Below are 19,900 nucleotides of genomic sequence, written 5' to 3' on the forward strand. Positions count from 1 at the left end.
ATGCTGACACAAAAATATTCTTAAAAATTACAAGAGGATGACCACTAGTAAGCAAGTTTTGTGTAGTTTTGCAAGATAAGGTAAGTAGCTTCTTCCCTTCAATGCAAAAATTCCAATTCCTGGACCCAATTTGAGATACATGTCATAATTTGATAAGGGTTTGGAGATTCCTTGTCCCAAGTTTGTGGATATTTCTTGTGGAACAAAGACTGCACCTTCAATGAATTAATACTTGTAAAATTAGTCACGCGAACACAAAGCTGTCTATTTTATTTTTTTATTTGTGGTTTGGGTGTTACTGTTTGGTGTTTGGAGCGTATATCCCACTGAACCAAGGTTACTAAACTCAAAATTAGTTGGAATCGGCTGGAACCGGCCTGAACCATAGAAATCCAGCATAGATTGATCGGATCAAATGGAATTGGTAGTGGACTCGGCCAATTCCGATCCAAATCGGATGATTTGACTGATCCTAATCTTATCCTTGAAACCCCGCACTGATCTGAAAGAAAACTTTGGGGCCGCTGACAGGCACTGGATTTCTGTTGTTTGATGCTAAACCATTCTGCCAGTTATCAATCCGCTTGTTTGATGAACTATTAGTACACAGCAGACTCAACCATCCAAAGAAGACCCCTTTCAGTGAAGTAAACACTTTACTCAATATTCATACAGAAAATAAGAAATGATCATTCTCATTGCGCATGTCTTAATGAAATAAATTAGAAGAAAGGCAAAGTTGACTGAAACACTACCAAATTACCAAAAGAATTTGATCTCAATTCACACTTGCCAGCTGGGTTCGGAGCAGTTTCACTGCAGCAACCATGTTGGTCAAGGCTGGTTTAACTTCAGTATATTTTCTGGTCTTCAAGCCACAATCTGGATTCACCCAAAGAACATTCATCTTAAGGACAGCCAACATCTTATTGATACGGTCAGCAATCTCTTCCACAGTAGGAATCCTCGGGGAGTGAATATCATAAATCCCAGGCCCAATTCCTGCACCATATTTTACTCCTTCATGGAAAACTGAAAGGACCTTTTCATTGGATCTTGAATTTTCAATTGAGATCACATCAGCGTCCATGTCGATGATAGAATGGATGATATCATTAAAATTTGAATAGCACATGTGTGTGTGGATCTGCTCATCACATTTGAAACAATTGTTGTAAATTCAGATTGAGCTGTTATATGCACCATTAAGTTGCAAGTAACAAGAAATAAATCAATAGCTTTTAAGACCAAACCTGTGTCGTGTCCTTTACACCACAGTTGGTGATCCTGAAAGAATGGACAGCCCAATCCAAGTAGAAACCCTGCTCTGACTTGCGCAGGGGTAGACCTTCACGTAATGCCGCTTCATCAATTTGGATCACCTGGCACACATTAGAACTATCAAAAATCAGTTTACAGGAATATTCATTTATTACATGTACCAACAACCGAAGCTAACTAAAATTCAACACTTTCCAGTTACTTTCCCCCATCCTCCCCCCACCCTTTTTTCTTTCCCCAAGGAAATCTCACTTGAATTCCAGCTGCTTCCAAATCTTCAACCTCGTCTTTTATTGCCAAGGCAATTTGATAGCAAGTTTCAAACCTAATAATAAAATAGCAGAATGAGATAAATAAGATATAAGCCATGTACAATTACAATTGCATATTACTAGCAAACTAACCTGGGCTGGTCATTCCTCACAAAAGACCAATTGAGAATTGTCACAGGCCCAGTAAGCATACCCTTCATCGGACGAGAGGTCATGCTCTGAGCAGCTGTGGACCAAAAAACTGTCATTGGCTTAGGTCGACTGACATCACCATAAATAATTGGTGGTTTTACACAGCGTGAACCATATGACTGTACCCAGCCATTAATGGTAAAAGCAAATCCCTTTAGTTGTTCACCAAAGTATTCTACCATGTCATTTCTCTGCAAGATTGCAAAAGAAAAAATAATAATAAAATAAGTAGTAAATCCACCCAAAGGTAGGAATGCCGTGTACCCTGGAATTGGGCAAGATGATGCTACTTCTCATCAGATGGAGTAATCTTAATCAAATTCTAGATTCAATTTTCTTCCAGAACTCCAGATAAATTACCTCAGGCTCTCCATGTACAAGAACATCGATATCCAGCTCCTCTTGTAGCTTGACAACTTTAGCAATCTCCTCCTTAATGGCCTTCACATACTCTCCCTCAGATATTCTGTGATGACACAACAGTTGGGAAATATTTTTTTTCTCTTCTTTTATGATAGCCATGTTTAGTTCCCCGGCAATGTCAGCTATCTAGCCACCATTTCATAATTTATTTTTTTTTATAATGAAACTCCAGCCATTAAATTTTATATTTTGGAGAAAATAGATAGAAATGCAAAGCCCAAACGGAGGCTTTCCGTTACCAGTAGTAAAGTGCTACTGGGCTGAAATTGTTAACACATGATCAGGAGACATAGCTAACACATTGAACACATTTAGGCTACCAACCATGATGCAACATGGTAGATTCATGGGTTACCTAGACCTCATTGCTAGGTGAAACACCCAGCAAACCTATCCCTCACGAGGTGGGTGGTCTGGATAAGCTACATCATCCCTCCTTGTTGAATTACTAATGATATGTGTTGTGGACCTCCATAAAATGCACTAGTGCTCTTAGTACATTAAGATAAATAAGCTGAGTAACAATACAAAGAGTCTTCTCTAAATGAGTTCAGCAAAGCAAAACAATGATGGAGATGTACAACTAAACCCTAAAATAACAACTGGAACATGGATTGGCAAAATAATCCAATTAGGAATAAATAATAAGTTAGGAAGATGGTATATCAGTTCAGAGTGATAGCATATATTAGTTGAAATGTTATGTTAATCAGTAAGACTCACTTGTTAGCTTTGTATTCCCGCCTAACCCTCCTAAGATCCATGGTTTGGGGGTATGATCCAAGAGTTGTGGTAGGAAGAACTGGGAGATTCAGTTCCTTTTGTTGTGCATCAAGCCTAGCAGTCACCGGTGTCACACGGCGATGATCAGAGCCCCTCACTGCAGCTGCCTGTGTTGTGTGATGTCATGAGTACCAATTCATAAAAGAATACCTATTGATAAAAGGAGGAAAAAAACAGGTGAAGGTAGATGGCAACTCCAATACTTACTGCTTTCTTAACTGCTTCATTATTCACTCTAGGAGATGATTTCCTCGAAGCTTGTGCAATAGCATTTGTAGAAAAGAATGTCTGTAAGATTAAATTTAAAAACTCGATTAAAAAAAAAGGCTAAACTGTCTATAATTGCAAGCACGAATTTTATCTCCGAGTTTATCCATACGTCATCCTTCTTCCCAGTCAATGCCTTAGCCAAGGCATTCACCTCAAGTATTTTCTGTGCAGCAAAGGCTAGCCAAGATTTGGTCTCTTCATCCAGCTTTGTTTCATTTGCTAGATCAACCGCAGTGTGCAAAAGGGAACAAGAAGTAGACAATACAAGTTTTTCTGTAGTAGACAATTTTTACAAAGTTTATGAACCAAATGAATAGAAAAGGAGGAAACTAGATTTGTAGGCTAGCAAAGTGAAATAAGATTGATAGAAGTGACACATGAGAACATGAGCATAAAGCAATTGAGGAGCACATATGAAAACATAGGAGATTTAAGATCCAAACTGCAATTATTAATTCATATAAAAACAACAACACAGCCTTATCCCAATTAAATGGGGTCGGCTACATGGATTCTATCTCTCCAATCAGCTCTATTCAAAGCCATACAAGATTCTAGTCCATTAAACATATTCAGTTCTATTGATTAATAATACCAAATATGCATTCCTTGTAATGGGTTGCAGGGACTAGGTAGTGAAATAAATTTTCTTGACTTTGGTTTAACTCCCAAATTCCATAAATGTTAAAAAAAGAAAAATGAAAAATACCCAATAACTACTCCAGAACAATGTACCTTTGCCAATGATGCTTTCAAGAGCTTTAAGTGTCTTTAGAGATGCTTCAAGATCATTGGCCCAAATATTTCGGCCATCGACAATCCCAGCAAAGAGATACTTGTCAGAAGGAAAACCTGAACCTTTGATAAGATCTAGGGTTTTTTCTCCTCGAACTAGATCTAACCCAATAGCAGAGACACCATTTAATGAGGTGATGGTCCTACAACCAAATTATAGGAAAGTGGATAGAAACAAAAATAAAATTCAATATAAACAGGACTATAGTCCTAAAAAATGAAAATTTATAGTGGCAGTATGTCAAACACACTTGTATGCACTGGCAGGTATATCAGCAAAGTAGGTCTCGACCAGAACATGAAACCCAGATAAAAACTCCTCCAGCTGTTCATATGCATCAGTAAATGCTTTTAGTTGATGATTGTCTAAATCAAGTACAAAGGTTGGCTCATCAAATTGCACCCAGGTAGCCCCATTTGCCTTCAGCTCAGCCAAAACCTCCCTATCATGACAAGGAGAATGCTTTAGGTGGCCATACTTAAAACAAGAATCAAGTTATCTGTCACTTTTGACAGCTTACCGGTAGACGGGAATGATCTTTCCAACCAATGAAAGAAGACGAAAAGATTTTTCTACACCCTTTGCAGGTTTCGACAACAACAAATATGAAATTGGACCAAGAAAAACAGGAATTGTCTCGATTCCAAGCTGCAAAACAGCCACATGAATATAGAATTTGATCTTATGGGAATTGCCACATATTGTCTCCAAACAATTAAAAAAAAAAAATCATATTATGGTTACATAATATACCTCCTTTGCCTCCTTGTATTCAATCACTGCCTTATGAGAAGCGTAGGAAAACCTGAACTCAGGACCCAGTTCAGGCACTATGTAGTGGCTGTATCAAAAAATAAGCCCCAACATTTGAGTCTTAATACTTTGTGGAAACAGCTAATTTGATACATTTCTTATTAATGAGATTTAAAAGTATATTACAAGGGTGGAGGGCAAACTTTATCAAGCAAGAACATGGTGCCAGTCTACAGATATAAAAATCAAATAGCGCACTTACTAGTTAGTGTCAAACCATTTGGTCATTTCCATGGCAGGAGCATTGGCGTTCCCTCTAGCCATAGAAAAATAGACATCAAAGCCAATCTCACCTCCAGTCCATCCATATCTTGGTGGGACTGCCCCAAGCATAGCTGTGGTATCTAAAACCTGATCATAGTATGAGAATGTATTGCTAGGAATAAACTTAATTCCAGCATTCTCCATTTGTTTCCATACGGAAATTCTGAGTTGCTTCGCAACTTTTTGCAATTCTTCGGCACCATTCTTTCCATCCCAAAAAGATTCCAATGCAAACTTAAGCTCTCTTTTTGGTCCGATGCGAGGATATCCAACAACATGTGAGGCCATGGTTCGGATGTTATCAAATCTAGCAAAACAATAATCAAGCTAATATCAGAAGGAGAAAAAGGTCATTGTGAAACAAAGCAAAGGAGATAATAATAATCTTCAGAATATACAAGAGCAACTACAAAGAAACTGAGAAATATTTGAAATGCAGATACTCTTCTACTCAACAAGAAAGGGAAAGAAAATATTCCTGTGATTAGAGAATCAAAGTGTCGGATTGAAATAATCCTAGTCTAGCAGTAAGCACAATAAAAGGAGCATGAGTGAAAACTAGATTTAAGAAACTGTGCCACACAATAGGCAGTGATACACCTTCAACTTAACACCTTCTGCTATAACTATTTTAGTCTTGAAAATGATGCTTTTTATGAAGTACTGTTTCCATTTCAGATATTTACTTAATCTCCTGCAAATCCAATTTTCTCTTAATAATTGATAATTCATTAATGTTTTCACTGACATAAAAGAAATCAAGTATGTCTGACACCTCAAAGATCAAGCACATCCAACATACAGAGATGTCACTATTTAACATACAAACACACTTGCCGAATGAGTAATTCTGAAATTCACATGCTTCGACCTCAAACATTTTGAAACTCAGTGCTGTCAAGTGAGCATTTAATTTTCAAAATTAAAAGGGCGTACCCAGTGCACAAGGCTTCCACCACTGCGGGGTCTGGGGAGGGTCATAATGTACGCAGCCTTACCCCTGTTTTCACAGAGAGGCTGTTTCCAGAATTGAAAAAAAAAAAAACAATTCTAAGACTGCATCTATCATTGCTTTATGAGCTGATTAATAAGGTATTCTATAATGAATACTTGAACAGGAAGAGAAATGAACAAATGAAATGCCTAGAGAATAAGCAATGGAGAAGGGTGAACTCCAGATATAAGGTTTGCAGAGTAGGAAAACTAAATGCAGTGAAATCACTGCAATGGACCTATGAACCCCCTCCCCCCCTCCCCCACCCCCAAAAGATGCAACAACAAATTATTTGGACCCAAAAAAAAATTCTTGTATAACACATGTTGCCAAAAGCTAAAGCACAAGAGCAAGACCTTATCATTTCACTAACAATGAATTTGAGCCATAAAAAGACACTCATCCAAGCCAATATTAGTGAAACTTTGTGGTAATATGAATATAACAACCATAAACATAACATTTGACTGAAGTGCACTGACAAATCAGCAATGAACCAAAAGAATCTGTACAAACAAAGCAAGAAAAAACAATATTAAACTCGAAAATAAGATCAGAGAAAAGAATTAATCAACCAAGTAAACGAAAATCTTAAATACTCTTAATACACTTGGAATCAGAAAATACAAAACAACTTGCAAAAGAGAAACGGGTAAAATACAAGCTTTGCACCAACAAAAAGCACTCTAAATCAATTAACTCGATGTAACAGATACTAGAAGAATTTTCTGCAACTGCAGTCGATTGAACTAACTAAACAAGATAAATTGAAGTGGATATAACATGAAAATTTATCAATAACAACCGATAGAACCGCATACATCAAACCATGAATAACGCAAATTCCAGGTAAGCTGATAACCTTGGAAGAACTAAGCGAGGGCTCGAAGGAATGTTGCAGAATCGATGGAGGCGAGTAGCACGAGCTGAGAAGTGTGAAGGCTTTGTACAGAGCATTCCCTCTTCGGTAGGTGTCCGTTGTTCAAGAAAACGGTGTACCCAAAACGAATTTACCAAAACATTTCGGTGTCGACCCGGCTGGAAATGAAAATTTACCAAAATATTTCGGTTTCGACCGAACTAAAAACCTAGTTGACCCTGCATGCATGCAAGATTTCAATCCATTGTGACATAACTTGACCTATATTTTTGGATCATTCAACTTGCAAATCTTAGTGGGACAACATGTTGTAAAAGCTTTTTTTGATAAGTCAACTACAATAAACATATTTACCAAAAAAAGACTATAACAAACATTGGTGAATTGAAAAATTATTCTCTCAGATTCTCTCCCGGTACAGTTTCCTAGTGCCTCTAATAAGAGGGGGTGGACCCCACCTGGTGGGCAAGGGATAAGGTGGTCATTTCCGCCCCCATGAGAGGAACCGTATCAATTGTACCGGGCAGGGAACCAGAGAGGATAAAGATCTTTGGTGAATTTGAAGCGGTGTACCTTTTTTTTCAATGAAGTAAATTACAAATAATAAGGTAAATATGTAATTGTTAGGCTTCAATTTTTTATATGTTAAATACGAGTTGTATTTAATTTTAATTTAAAAAATAATTTTTAAATTTTATCACTAAAACTTTTATTTTCTTACAATAGTTTTTGAAATGACAATTGTTCTCTTCGGGGGAGGAGTTATGCCACTGTGTCTCTACTCTGGGCATTTGTGTCATTGCACGTAGGGGAGGATAGAGACAGAGAGGTGCAAGGTGCGCCTCCCCCACACAAACATTTTTTCTTTTTTGAAAAAAAAAAAAAAAGATTAATACTTAGTGGTTGATGCTCACCAAGCAACTAGAGTAAAAGCAAGTTTGCATCATCTTCCCAACATGACGATATATATCCGAGGTTAGGGTATCTAGAGTATATTGATGATAAAACCTATCAGGTTGTTGTGATAGATTAGGAGCATTTATTCTGTCATGCCATGACATGACATTCTTTTGCGATCAAGTCGAAGGAATGATTTTGTCGACAGTAGCAATCTTCCTCATCTCTCGAGCCCATTCGGAACTATATGTGGTATTAAACATAGTTGGAAAACCAAGTTTTTTTACTCCATTTGGCTTTCAGAAAACCTAGTGACTCAAGCCAATCAAACATAGTCAAGGCGAGTCATATTTTTCTTATTTTTTAATTTTTAAATACAATAAATATGTGAATCAATAACAAATATATAGAAAAAAAGATTATGATCATTGTGGGGCAACGTGCTAGGTGGCATGGTACCACTAGTAGATGAAGCCATGGGGCCGATTGAACGCCTTGGACTTGAATTGTTGCTGTTGCACGAGGCATGGAAAGCATGCGCTGCATCATCTGCTAGAGTTCTGCCATTTGCTTTTTCGATGCTTCGAAGTCAGCTAAAAAGGGTGTCCCTGTGGGGCTTGCTTGGGATTCTTGCGAGTTTACTTTATGAAACATTAAAAACAAAAAAAAACATATCAATTAATTTATTGTTCTTCGTTGAAAGGTTTGGTATAAATTTCTTGAAGCTTTTATTGTATACGTTACAAATTCATTGTTCATCAAGTTTTTTTTTTTTTGTTTTTTGGTTTATAAGTGTATAGTGGTTCGTCAACGAGAAAACAAAGATGGAATCCTCCCCCTCACCCCAAAAAGGGTGGGCGTCATTCATGAGGTCCAATGTGATTGATTAAAAATAGATATGTATTATTCTGTTAGTATAGATTCTAACAGAATAATTTAGGAATAATTTGATAATCAAAATGCAAAGATTCATGGTTGTCAGCCATCAACAAGTAGCAAAGGGACTTAGGATTTCATTTTCCCTCAACGAACTATCGAATGAGAGGACTCAATGGTTTTGACTATTTTACTCAAGTAGATAGTTTAATGGGTTTTTTTTTAAATGACCGGACTCATCGAATTTGTTGTGACTCGAATGAAAAGACCGAATCTCATTTGACTCAGATTAGTTGCGACATATTCTTGATGTTTTTTACCCCCGGTTCAGTCTACATGATCATTGACTATGTTTTTTAAAAAAATTGACTCGACTTTGACGAGTCGCCCTAGTCGAAACCCGATTTTTCAACAGTGGTATTGTCAGAATAGAAGACTAGGAGGAAGGCTAGGGCTCTTTTGATTTTCACCTTTGATGTGGGTTGACTAACTACATACTTGTAATGTTGACCTATTGTAACATTTTTTAATTTAATAACTGAAGAATTAGTTATAAAAAATTGATGTATAGCAACACCTTGTATGTATGCCTTCTCACACATTCTCTCTCCTCTCTCATTATTAATACATGTGGGCCCCTATTGTACACTCTGACACCCATCAAAGGGATGTTTCCCTCTCAAGCATATCTTATGCCAATAATGCTAGTGTACAAATCTATCTCCCTTAATAATATTAAATAATTATTCTCCATTTATTTCTTGCAATTATATATTTTAATTGTTTTCATTTATTTTTCTATGTTATAGTACTAAATTATGTGTAACAGTTGTTATTCTTGTGAAATACATAGGCAAGTTACGACAAACACTACCAACCTAAGTTACCAAACCAAACTAACATTTTGAGTGTGTCGTTTAACAATCTAAAGGTTTCATTGTGTTCAAAGATGCTTAATTAAGGTACCTCTGAAGTTTTAGACCAAAATATGATCAGTTGACCATCAAGGTGGTCAAACGAAACCATCCACCGAAACCTTAGGATTTTCGACTAGGTTTTAGTGAAATCCAAAATATACGAAATACATTACCAACCTAGGGTACGAAACCAAACTCACATTTTGATGTGTCTTTTAACAATTTATAGGTTTCATTGTGTTAAAAAATACTTAATTAAGGTCTCTCAAAAGTTTTAGGCCAAAATATGGTCATTTGACCACCAAAATGGTCAAACGAAACCATCCGCCGAAACCTTAGGATTTTCGACTCGGTTTCAGTGAAATCCGAAATATTTCAGTTTCTTGAACCTTGGGTGGGCTTTTGTTTTGCGAATCAAAACGTAATTACATAAATGTATCACAAAACTTCATAAGTTTGCTAAGTCATTGTCATCTTTAAAATTACCAGCCCATGTGTGATTCAATATAAGGATGATTTGTCATGACTATGGTATAACAATGTTGTATTTTAAATGAATTTAAGGTTCAAAACACCCCATTGTACGATTGATTTGCAAAAGGTTTTAATCCCCAACGAATGTGTTTCAAAGAAAATTGGTTCGTGTATGTCTTTTATGAACCATTCAAGCTGTCAACTTTTTGTTATAACTCGTTGATCAAAGGCTTAGATTATGATCCATCTTTAAAGTTCTCAAATCAAGGGTCTTTGTCGTTTTTTCTTTTAGGTAAAGTCCATGAACCACGTCTCATATCATGTCTAGTGAAGATAGATATTTGATCATGTCCAGTGAAGATAGATATTTGATCAAAGACCATAGATTCTTACCAAAAAAATAAAAAAAGATCAAAGACCATAGATCATATTCCTTCAATCGAGATACATGATCTAAGTCCCATACCATGTTTGATGAAGATACGACATTTATCAAAGATTTGGATCATGATCTATCATAAGATATTATTAATGATTAATGGTCTAAATAACATTTCAATTAAGATCCATTATAAAAGATCTATGATCAATGGTCTAGATTATATTCCTTCAATCTAGATCCATGATCCATGACTCGTATCATGTTTGATGAATACAAATCATTAATCAAAAGCCAGGATCATGATTCATCATAAGAAAACCCCATGAAGTGTAGATCATGTTTCTTCATGTGATAACCATTATCCAAGTCTTATAACATATTTGATGAAGGTATACCATGGATCAAAGGCAATTAATGACATAAGCCAACAGAGTGACAGCCCTATCAAGGTAAATTGGAATGCTTAACGTAGTTGGTCATCAGTAAACCCTTAACTTCTTAACTACCCTATGTACGCCCTCAGACGAGCCATTGGATCTCCGATTCTATTAGAATCTCTCAAATTTCCATTTGAGTCCCTCTAGAGGGTAGTCTTTGGGAAGAAGCATAATCATTCAAAGTATGATTTGCTCTTCCATGCCCTTACCAATCTTAATAGTATGTTAAAGTCTTTCCACATTCTCTCTAACGATTCCAATCTCATATGACTTAGTACTAAAGGGAGGTATATTATTAGAATTGACGATCATGTTTCCTCAGGTATGACTACATATGGCTTTGTACCCCGTAAGTTATGAGTTTGGCTCTGTTTCGGAGCCGTTTGCAGCATATTATTTAGATTATCAGTCATTCCACTATATGCTTCAAATCAGCAATGTCGGAACAAGTTTGCTCCAGATCAAGAGGATTATCGTTGATACTCATGGTTGGTTTCAGAAGATGGAGTGGGATTGGCTTAACTGGAGCCAGAGCAGTACTTTGAACGAGTCTGAAGTCAGACCTAGCCCCCATAGTAGGTGGGAGGTCTTTCTTACAACGCATTATGATTTCCTAGATGAAGGAGTCCTCACTATACCTTGTCATAGGTTACTTAGCCCTTGACGATGTTATCAGAAAAATGCCCACACAATATCCAAATAAAGTTAGCCCATAGTGAAGGTATTGAGCCAATTCCATTCCTAGATAAGGAAGACAATTTGTTATCCTGATTAAAACCAGTCATTTTCCTTGGGTTACGACTGACACGTAGTAGACCAAATCACATTATCCAAGTTCTAATTCATTATGAGTCCTTTTGTGTAAAACTGAATGGATAGATGGAATTGGGCCAATACCTTACGAATGGTCCATTAATCAATTACAATTAGTCGTGTTGTATCCTATGTGTCAGGATCTATATCCTTACATGATGTGAGGGATTGGTTTAACTTAAAACATGTTTCCCCTTAGAATGAGCATCTTATATACATCTCACCCTCTTTACACAATGATGTGATCAAGCGGTATGGGGATGCATTTGACATCCCTTTAATATACCCAAAGGTATGAGATTATGGTGTATGGTTTCACCATGGGGAGCCACAGGTCTTTACCTTAGGTCCTATAACTACACATCGTAGCTTGCTATAGTGTATGCAGGTATGTGATGCAAGTTAGTACAAACAATCTACATCACAATAGTGTCCAACAAACAAAGGACCATACAAACCAGCATACCTAATTTTGGTTTGGTGAAGTTTAAGAAAGTTTTTCCACAGTTGAATCTATATTGTGAGATTTGTCATTATGAACCGAAGCGGGGTTTAAGGGTGTCTTATTGACAAAGAGTCACCACGTAGATGAAAGGTCTAGGACCCACATATGTATGAACGCACAAGAAAAAACCATTGATGCCACTTAAAACTGATCCAACAAAGGGTCGGGTTTGTGTCAGGTTGTGATCTAAGGAAGCTGTAAAGCACCTCATTCCACCGGTTATACCATAAGTACATCAAACAAGCCTTAAGCTAATATACAAAGGGCGTGCGTACCCAATGCACGAGGCTCCCGCCACTACGTAATTTGGGGAGGGTCATAGTGTACGTAGCCTTGCCCCTACTTTTCGTAGAGAGGTTGTTTCCAGACTCAAACCAGTGGCCACTTGGTCACAAGCGGAGAAACCTTACCGTTGCACCAAGTCCCGCCCCCCCTTAAGCTAATGTACATCATAAACTAAAAATGAAGGAAATAGGAGACTCACCTCAATCCAACTGCATTGCACGATTAGTATGCTGAAAGTAAAGCAATTATAGACAAAACCCTAAAAGCTAGCAAAACATCAAACCTATACTAAAGTTAGAAGCATGTTGGAAACTACAAAAACACCACTATACATATAAACATGACATGTAGGCTTCTAAAACATGAGAAATAGTCATAGGACACATATTGGACATGAGAAGTATGATAAAGAGAGAAATAACATCGCAATAATGGAAATTAAACCTAAGAAATTCATGCATATGCAGAAAGACGAAAATCCCCCTAGGCATAGGAATGACCTAGGGAAAAGAAAATATGAAAAACGAAAGAGTGAAAAACCCTACATTGAAAACCAATGAATAAAACTATGAAAGCACCACAATATTTCAACAAAGCATTGATAGAACTACCTTGAAAAACATAGACAATCAAATCAAATGATAAAAACAATGGTTTGAAATGAAAAACATGCAATGAAAAGCCTGTCAGTTGAACAAAGAAATTAAAGGAAGAATAGCAAAAGGTTTTATAGAAACCTAGAAAAATCATGTTGAAATATAAGATCTAAATCTAAGCAATGACATAAAAAGATCTAAAAGAAACTAATAAGGACATGCTCTGAAAAATGGTACATTGTTGTTGCCCTATTGAGGGCAATAGGGCAGCAGTGATGTATCCTCAATAAAAAAGGGATATTTTATTACATTTAACGAAATTGAATGAAATCAAAGCAAGGATAAAGAAGACTCGTATGTCTTCAAATTTTGTGAAAGAGTCGAGAGGGTTAGTGCAGACCAAGCTCAGGATTAACGAGGTTTAACTTGGGACTGCTGTAAAACTTTATTTGGATTCCTATATATCCACTCATGTGGTACTTCATCATACGATTCATATATGATCCATCTGTCTAGATATCATCATATACATCCAGAAAGCCGTATGCTTTGGAAGAAGCTTGTACAGTTTGGGAAGGGGTTTTGATTGATCAAAAAGAAGAATCTACTTCAACCGATATGCCCTTAGGCATGGCCATACATAACATAGAAATCACACTCGGAAAGGGTGGACAATTAGCTAGAGTAGTGGGTGTTGTAGCGAAACTGATTGCAAAAGAGGGTAAATCGACCACATTAAAATTACCTTATGGGGAGGTCCGTTTGATATCCAAAAACTGCTCAGCAACATTCGGACAGGTGGGTAATGTTGGGGTAAACCAGAAATGTTTGGGTAGAGCCGGATCTAAGTGTTGGCTAGGCAAGCGTCCTGTAGTAAGAGGAGTAGTTATGAACCCTGTAGACCATCCCCACGGGGGTGGTGAAGGGAGGGTCCCAATTGGTAGAAAAAACTCTCTTTAAGATTTGGCTCTTGTGCTTGTTAGACTTACTCCAAGGTGCTAAGGTCCTTAAAAAAATTTATGAATGATCTCTTATTTATAGCCTATGATGTTACTCACATCTATGGCAAGCATTCACTGTCCCAATTTTTCGAGAACTCCTTGGCTCCAAGGGGATTGATTGATTTTGAGCTAAATATGGATTCAAACTTCATCAAGCAAGGTTTGTGATGAAATCCAACACTTATGGAAAGTTCCATCACATCCTTTAGGGTATCTAGAATAGTCTATGTGAGTTTTAAGGTCGTCAAAGGCGAGATGTAGCCCATGCAAACACAAACTCAAAGAGTCCACAAATTTGGAAATACCCATAATCAGGGTTAGTAAGGGTTTTGTTCAACACACAATAGAGATTGACAAGCGTGGGCCAAAGACATGATAGTGCCAGCCTCAACTTTTCTGGTGCTGGCCTTAGTCAGCTCACTCAGCTAACTTAGACTGACACTCGGGGCTGGGCTCAGTTTAAGTCCAAACCTGAACTGAAAAGGGTCTCAATTCGATCTTTGGGGTTTTGGATTAGGTCTTTTCTATGCATGACAAAAAGCCATTTCCATGGTTTTTAAAACACGTTTTTAAACATTATAGAAAAATCATAGATCATATATGGATTTCGATTGCTGTTGGCGACTTGGGGAATCTATCGAGCTATAAATAATAGGTCCCATGTTATTTCAGGACATTTCAATTTCATCATTGCATGGCCTACTTTGGGGTGAGAAAATGAGGTGTCTACAAGCGTCTTTAGCATGGCGAATTTTGGAAAACTTGAAGTTGTGAAGCCATTTTATGCAATATTATCAGATCTTCGACGTGGGATCACCCATTCGGTGAAGATGTGGAGGGACCGCTTCTTTTATAGTCCTCGATGAGCACTACTACTTGGGAGACCATTGATGTCAAAGTGTGAACCTTCCTCGAATTGAGTGACTTTGGTAGCCTTCTATGCCTTTGGAAGTTGAGTCGGGTAAGATGTTGGCCCTTTGGTATTTGTTTATGTAATCTTCATGACTTGTTTCATGTTTCTTGATTGTATGTTGTTGTGTAGTGGATATTCCCACCTTAGCTCTTCACGGATCGAAGAGGGGATGTTGGGCTCGTTGAGACCTTCATATCAATATATTTTGGGACATATGTTACCGGTTAGAGCTTCTCTATATAATGTTCTTATCTCTGGGAGGGTTACATGAGAGGTTTTGTAACATTTTCAAAAGATAGTGAAATCTGTTTTATTACTCGACCGTGGCGTAGTTTCCCATCTTGGGGGTGAACCACGTAAATCCCTGGTGTTGTGTGTTGTTTGTCTACTCTGTTTTTCGTTTTCTTTTGCAAATCACCATTTTGGGCATTGTTTTCTTAACTTCTTCCCCTCTCAATGGTGAATGGTCTGTTGTGCCAAACTTATCGACCGGGGGTTTGCCTCCATCTCATGATATTGTGTATTTTGTGGGGCTTGATCTTTGCCCTTGGTTGTGGTGGTAAGGGTGTGATCTATTTACTCCCACCTCCCACTGGATCTTTTTTTTTTTTTTTCTACTACGCAAGTTACATCTAGCTCTACTTTCTCAGCTTCAGCAATAGAGGCTGAAGTTGTTTGTGATGGGATTTGTCTGGCTCTTCATTTTCATGTCCAACACTTGTTACACTGTTCAAAATGTAAGCCGATTGTCTATGTTTTACGATTCTCAAATGATTCCTTTGATTGGGCGATTCACATTGTTGTAGATGATATTCTTTCGTTTTCTTCTACTTTTATAGTTTACCTTTCTTGTATGTTCCTCTTACTTCTAGTAGGTTTGTTCATTTTTTAGCCAAAGGTGCTTTCAAGTTCAAGTTGTCTCGAATTCAGTGGCCCTACCCTTTGACTTTTTTTGGGGGGGGGGGGGGGCTTGGTCTTTGCCCTTGGCTGTGGTGGTAAGGGTGTGATTTATTTATGCCCATTGGATCTTTTTTTTTCTTCCTATTACGCAAGTTACATCTAGCTCTACTTTCTCAACTTCAGCAATAGAGGAAGAAGTTATTTGTGATGGGATTTGTTTGGCTCTTCATTTTCATATCCAACACTTGGTACACTGTTCAAAATGTAAGCCGATTGTCTATGTTTTACAACTCTCAATTGATTCCTTGGATTGGGCAATTCATGCTGTAGATGATATTCTTTCGTTTTCTTCTACCTTTTTAGTTTATCTCTCTTGTACGTTCCTCTTACTTCTAGTAGCTTTGTTCATTTTTTAGTCAAAGGTGTTTTCAAATTCCAGTTGTCTCGAATTCAGTGGCCGTACCCTTCGATTTCTTTTTTTTTTTTAAATATTTTATTCTTTTGCTGGCAGGAGTTGCTCTTTTGCTGACTTCTTCTAACAAAGTTTTTTCCTATTTCTCGATTCCCACCCCCCCAAAAAATAAAAATAAAAATAATATATATATATATAAAAGTAAAACCCTTATTAATATGGACGTGGAAGTGGCTTATTGGTGTTCGAAAGCTAGGGTTAGTGAATTAACAACCGTTCTAGGGGTGTAGTCAGAATCGACGAGATCAAACCAAAACCGATATGAGCTTATTGGTTCATGTTTTGAATTGGTTTTGTGACACTAAAATCAAATTAGACCGCACTGAAACCATTAGGACACCAAACTGAGCTTAAAGACTGGACAGAGTCCGATACCAATCCAAAATTCATAAAAATTTGGGCAAGAGATCTCCACTTGGTCGCATGGTCTGTACACAAGCGTCTGGCCCAATGGGTGAGCACACCTAGGTATCTACCCAGGGGGCACAAGTGTCATCTCACGGTGCCCTATGAGAGGCGCAGGAAACACCACAAAGTAGAGATCTTTTTCCCTAAAATTTATTCGTAGTATTGAATATAGGGAAAAAGATCTCTGTTCGGGAATGTGGCTTACGCCAGCACTCCCATGAGTTTATCTCTTTCCTCCTCATATGAAAAGATACATCTGCCCCATTATTTTAAGGAGGAGAGAAATAGGACAGAAAACTGCTTCCCTTGAATATATTACAAGGTGAACAGAAACCATAACCACACCGAAATCGGTGAACTCTTATTGGATTCATTCAGCCGAGACTCGAGAGAGGGGTTGCAATTCCATTCAACAGTGGCTTCATGCGGTTGTTGAGATGAAAGCTTTACGTCCCAGTCACATTGAATGAATGCACTCTATACGATTAACATTACAACGATCGTAAGGTACAAAACCCTAAATCTCAAATCCATAGATTATTCTATTGACTACAGGGCTGGAGCACAGGGAAGATCCAACAGATGAACGTCTTCGTGTACCCTAAATCTCAAATCCATGGATTATTCTATTGACTACAGGGCTGTAGCACAGGGAAGATCCAACAGATGAACGTCTTCGCGTGTAGCTCTGTCGTGCAAAACCTTCGAACCATATAAAACCCTAGTATATCTATCTTTTGAGCTTTTCTTCTCTGTCGGCGTAGCTCTGGTGGAATTTCGGTATTAAGAATCAACTTAAAGATGGAACAATCTTGGCGCTTCAGACCTATGCTAGGTAACATCTGCCCTACCTGTTCTATTTCTCATTACCCTTTTTGTTCCCGACCTCCTGCATTCGATCGGAACGGCTTTGGAGGCGATGATTTCCGTCGGTTCCCGTTAGAAAACGATCAATCGTTTCATAGGCCATTTATTGATCCGTTCTTGGATAATCGGATGGTTCCACCCATGCACCGTTCTCTGTCACATATGGACAGTCGGCTTAATTCGACGGGGCCGGTTGGCGTGAACCCAAGTGATGGATACGGTAGTCCTCAATCTTGGTATAGGAATCAGGATTTGGAGAGATATTCCGTTCGGCCGTTTATACGATCGTCACAGATAACAGATTCTGCTATCAATGGCGGTAATCTTAGAGATGATTTTCAGCATGGGCGTTTTGATCACAGTGACAATGTATATATGGGAGGAGAGTTCCTTGAGAAGGATAGAATTCATAAGAGGATGAGGGTCGATGGGATGGGTAACGGTTCTTCTACGCAAATTCTTCCGCCATACCGCCATGATTACTACTCAAATTTGACCAGAACATCGGCAGAGGATGAACGGAGATTGAGTTTAATTCGTGATCATGGTATTACACCCAATGTTCCAACGTCGTTAAGCGGGTTTGATTCGTCGTTTGAAACGGGCTCCGATTTTGCTAGCAGACCAAGTGGATATTTATACGAAAGCTCACTTCGTGAGAGTAGCCGTAGTGGCGTTGATGTTCCACATGCTAATTTTGACATTCATTCTAAGTTCCCAAATGACGCAAGGACAAACAATCCTTACGATTCTGGGTTTGTTTCTGCTGATAGAAAGGGTTTAGTTATGCATCCTGAGCGTGCATATGATATATCGGGACATTTCATCCGTGATAACGATGAAAAGAAAGAGCTGTCGAGCGAGGAACATGGCTCAGGCACCAGGCCACAACAGTTGCGAAGTAAAGGAAATGGTTTTATTTCAGAAATTGACCATGATTTGTCCCAAAACGTGGAAAGTGGTGGGAAGGATGCATTCAATGGTATGCAAAATGAACAACGGATGCAGTCTCATTATGGTCAAATGGAAAATTCTGCAAATCGTTTCTTGCAGAATTATGGACCAAGTAATGTCCCGCCTGTCACTCCTAACTACTATGACCTTGGCAGACAAAATCAGGAGCCGTCAACCCTTAACCGTGAAGAGGTGTATCGTTATAGTTCTGACGATATGCTATACCCCTTTCCTGTGGGTTCTAATGAAAGATACCATACACATGATCAACATCTTCGGTCAGAAGATTTTATGCCTGCAAAGGGACCCCATTATAATCACACATCTGACTGGCAGATGTCTTCCGGTTCAAACATGTTGCACCATGAACAGGATTCTAATCTCTCGACAGGGAATGCTCAGCTCCCCCAGCCATATCCATTGCGGCGTCCAGTTGGAAGCATGCATGATCATCATTCCTATGGCCAGAAGGTTGATGCTCGACAGTCCTTTGAAGTTAAACCTCCACCATTGGCAGATGTTCGTGTGCCAGTTGGGACTGAAAATTTCTCTGCATCCACAATGAACAATCGAGGATATTACTTACCCATATCCGCTGAGAACAGTATGCTGGTGCAGGATTCTCAGACATTTGGACAGCAACCTCCTCTTCCTCCCGTGCCTCCACCACCTCCTCCAGTGGATCCACCAAGGCCACCTCCTGTACATTCCCAGCCTTCAACTTCACCTACTGGATCATCTTCTTTACTGCGTGCAATACCTTCTAATTCTTCGATCAGCTTGCCCTTGGCACATCAACCGGCTCATGAAATGCAGCCATCTCTACAGGCCTATTTCCACAGTAAGCAACATATGCATGGTTCAACTGGTTTTGTTACAGAAGTAAGTTTACTACTCATATGAAGTTATGTCTAATTATACATGACGTTGTAATGAAATTATTATAATTGAACAGATCTCTAGATTTCTCTATGGTGGCACATTTTAAGTCTATGGGCTTACCCGGTGCACGAGGCTCCCGCCACTGCGGGGCTGGGGAGGGTCATAATGTACTACACAGTCTTACCCCTGTTTTCGCAGAGAGGTTGTTTGCAGACTCGAACCTTGTGACCCCTTGGTCCCAATGAAGCAACCTTACCGTTGCACCAAGGCCAGCCCTCACATTTTAAGTCTATGGTGTAGTTTATTAGCATGGACTTGGAAACTTCTCATACACTTAAATAAAAATCATAATA

General features: G+C 38.4%; 2 protein-coding genes across 2 annotated transcripts in view; one reads left to right on the top strand and one right to left on the bottom strand.

Annotated features, from left to right (window-relative positions):
* Nucleotides 1–769: 769 nt before the first annotated feature.
* LOC122671348 (5-methyltetrahydropteroyltriglutamate--homocysteine methyltransferase 2-like) lies at nucleotides 770–5,517 on the bottom strand. Its single transcript, XM_043868507.1, has 13 exons — nucleotides 5,033–5,517; nucleotides 4,771–4,858; nucleotides 4,538–4,665; nucleotides 4,268–4,459; nucleotides 3,957–4,159; nucleotides 3,331–3,494; nucleotides 3,159–3,239; nucleotides 2,892–3,058; nucleotides 2,106–2,211; nucleotides 1,686–1,936; nucleotides 1,534–1,606; nucleotides 1,254–1,382; nucleotides 770–1,147 (listed from the first exon to the last, which is right to left on the bottom strand). Exons 1-13 carry the CDS (start codon nucleotides 5,380–5,382, stop codon nucleotides 779–781), a joined length of 2,301 nt encoding a protein of 766 aa, XP_043724442.1. The 5' UTR covers nucleotides 5,383–5,517; the 3' UTR covers nucleotides 770–778.
* An 11,931-nt stretch (nucleotides 5,518–17,448) lies between these two features.
* Nucleotides 17,449–19,900, top strand: part of LOC122670984 — a 44,164-nt gene continuing 41,712 nt past the window's right edge. The window contains exon 1 of the mRNA XM_043868049.1: nucleotides 17,449–19,547. Within this exon, the coding sequence (XP_043723984.1) occupies nucleotides 17,646–19,547 (1,902 nt within the window). The 5' untranslated portion in view covers nucleotides 17,449–17,645. The remainder of the gene's footprint in view (nucleotides 19,548–19,900) is intronic.

Source organism: Telopea speciosissima, chromosome 8, assembly GCF_018873765.1.
Source record: "Telopea speciosissima isolate NSW1024214 ecotype Mountain lineage chromosome 8, Tspe_v1, whole genome shotgun sequence".
Classification (NCBI taxonomy): domain Eukaryota; kingdom Viridiplantae; phylum Streptophyta; class Magnoliopsida; order Proteales; family Proteaceae; genus Telopea; species Telopea speciosissima.

Coding starts and splice junctions, on each gene's coding strand:
- LOC122671348 (XM_043868507.1), bottom strand. CDS start 5,382: ATGGCCTCACATGTTGTTGGATATCCTCGCATCGGACCAAAAAGAGAG. Junction 4,160..4,267: donor ATACCTGCCAGTGCATACAA/GTGTGTTTGACA, acceptor ATTTGGTTGTAG/GACCATCACCTCATTAAATG. Junction 1,607..1,685: donor GTGAGGAATGACCAGCCCAG/GTTAGTTTGCTA, acceptor TTTTATTATTAG/GTTTGAAACTTGCTATCAAA.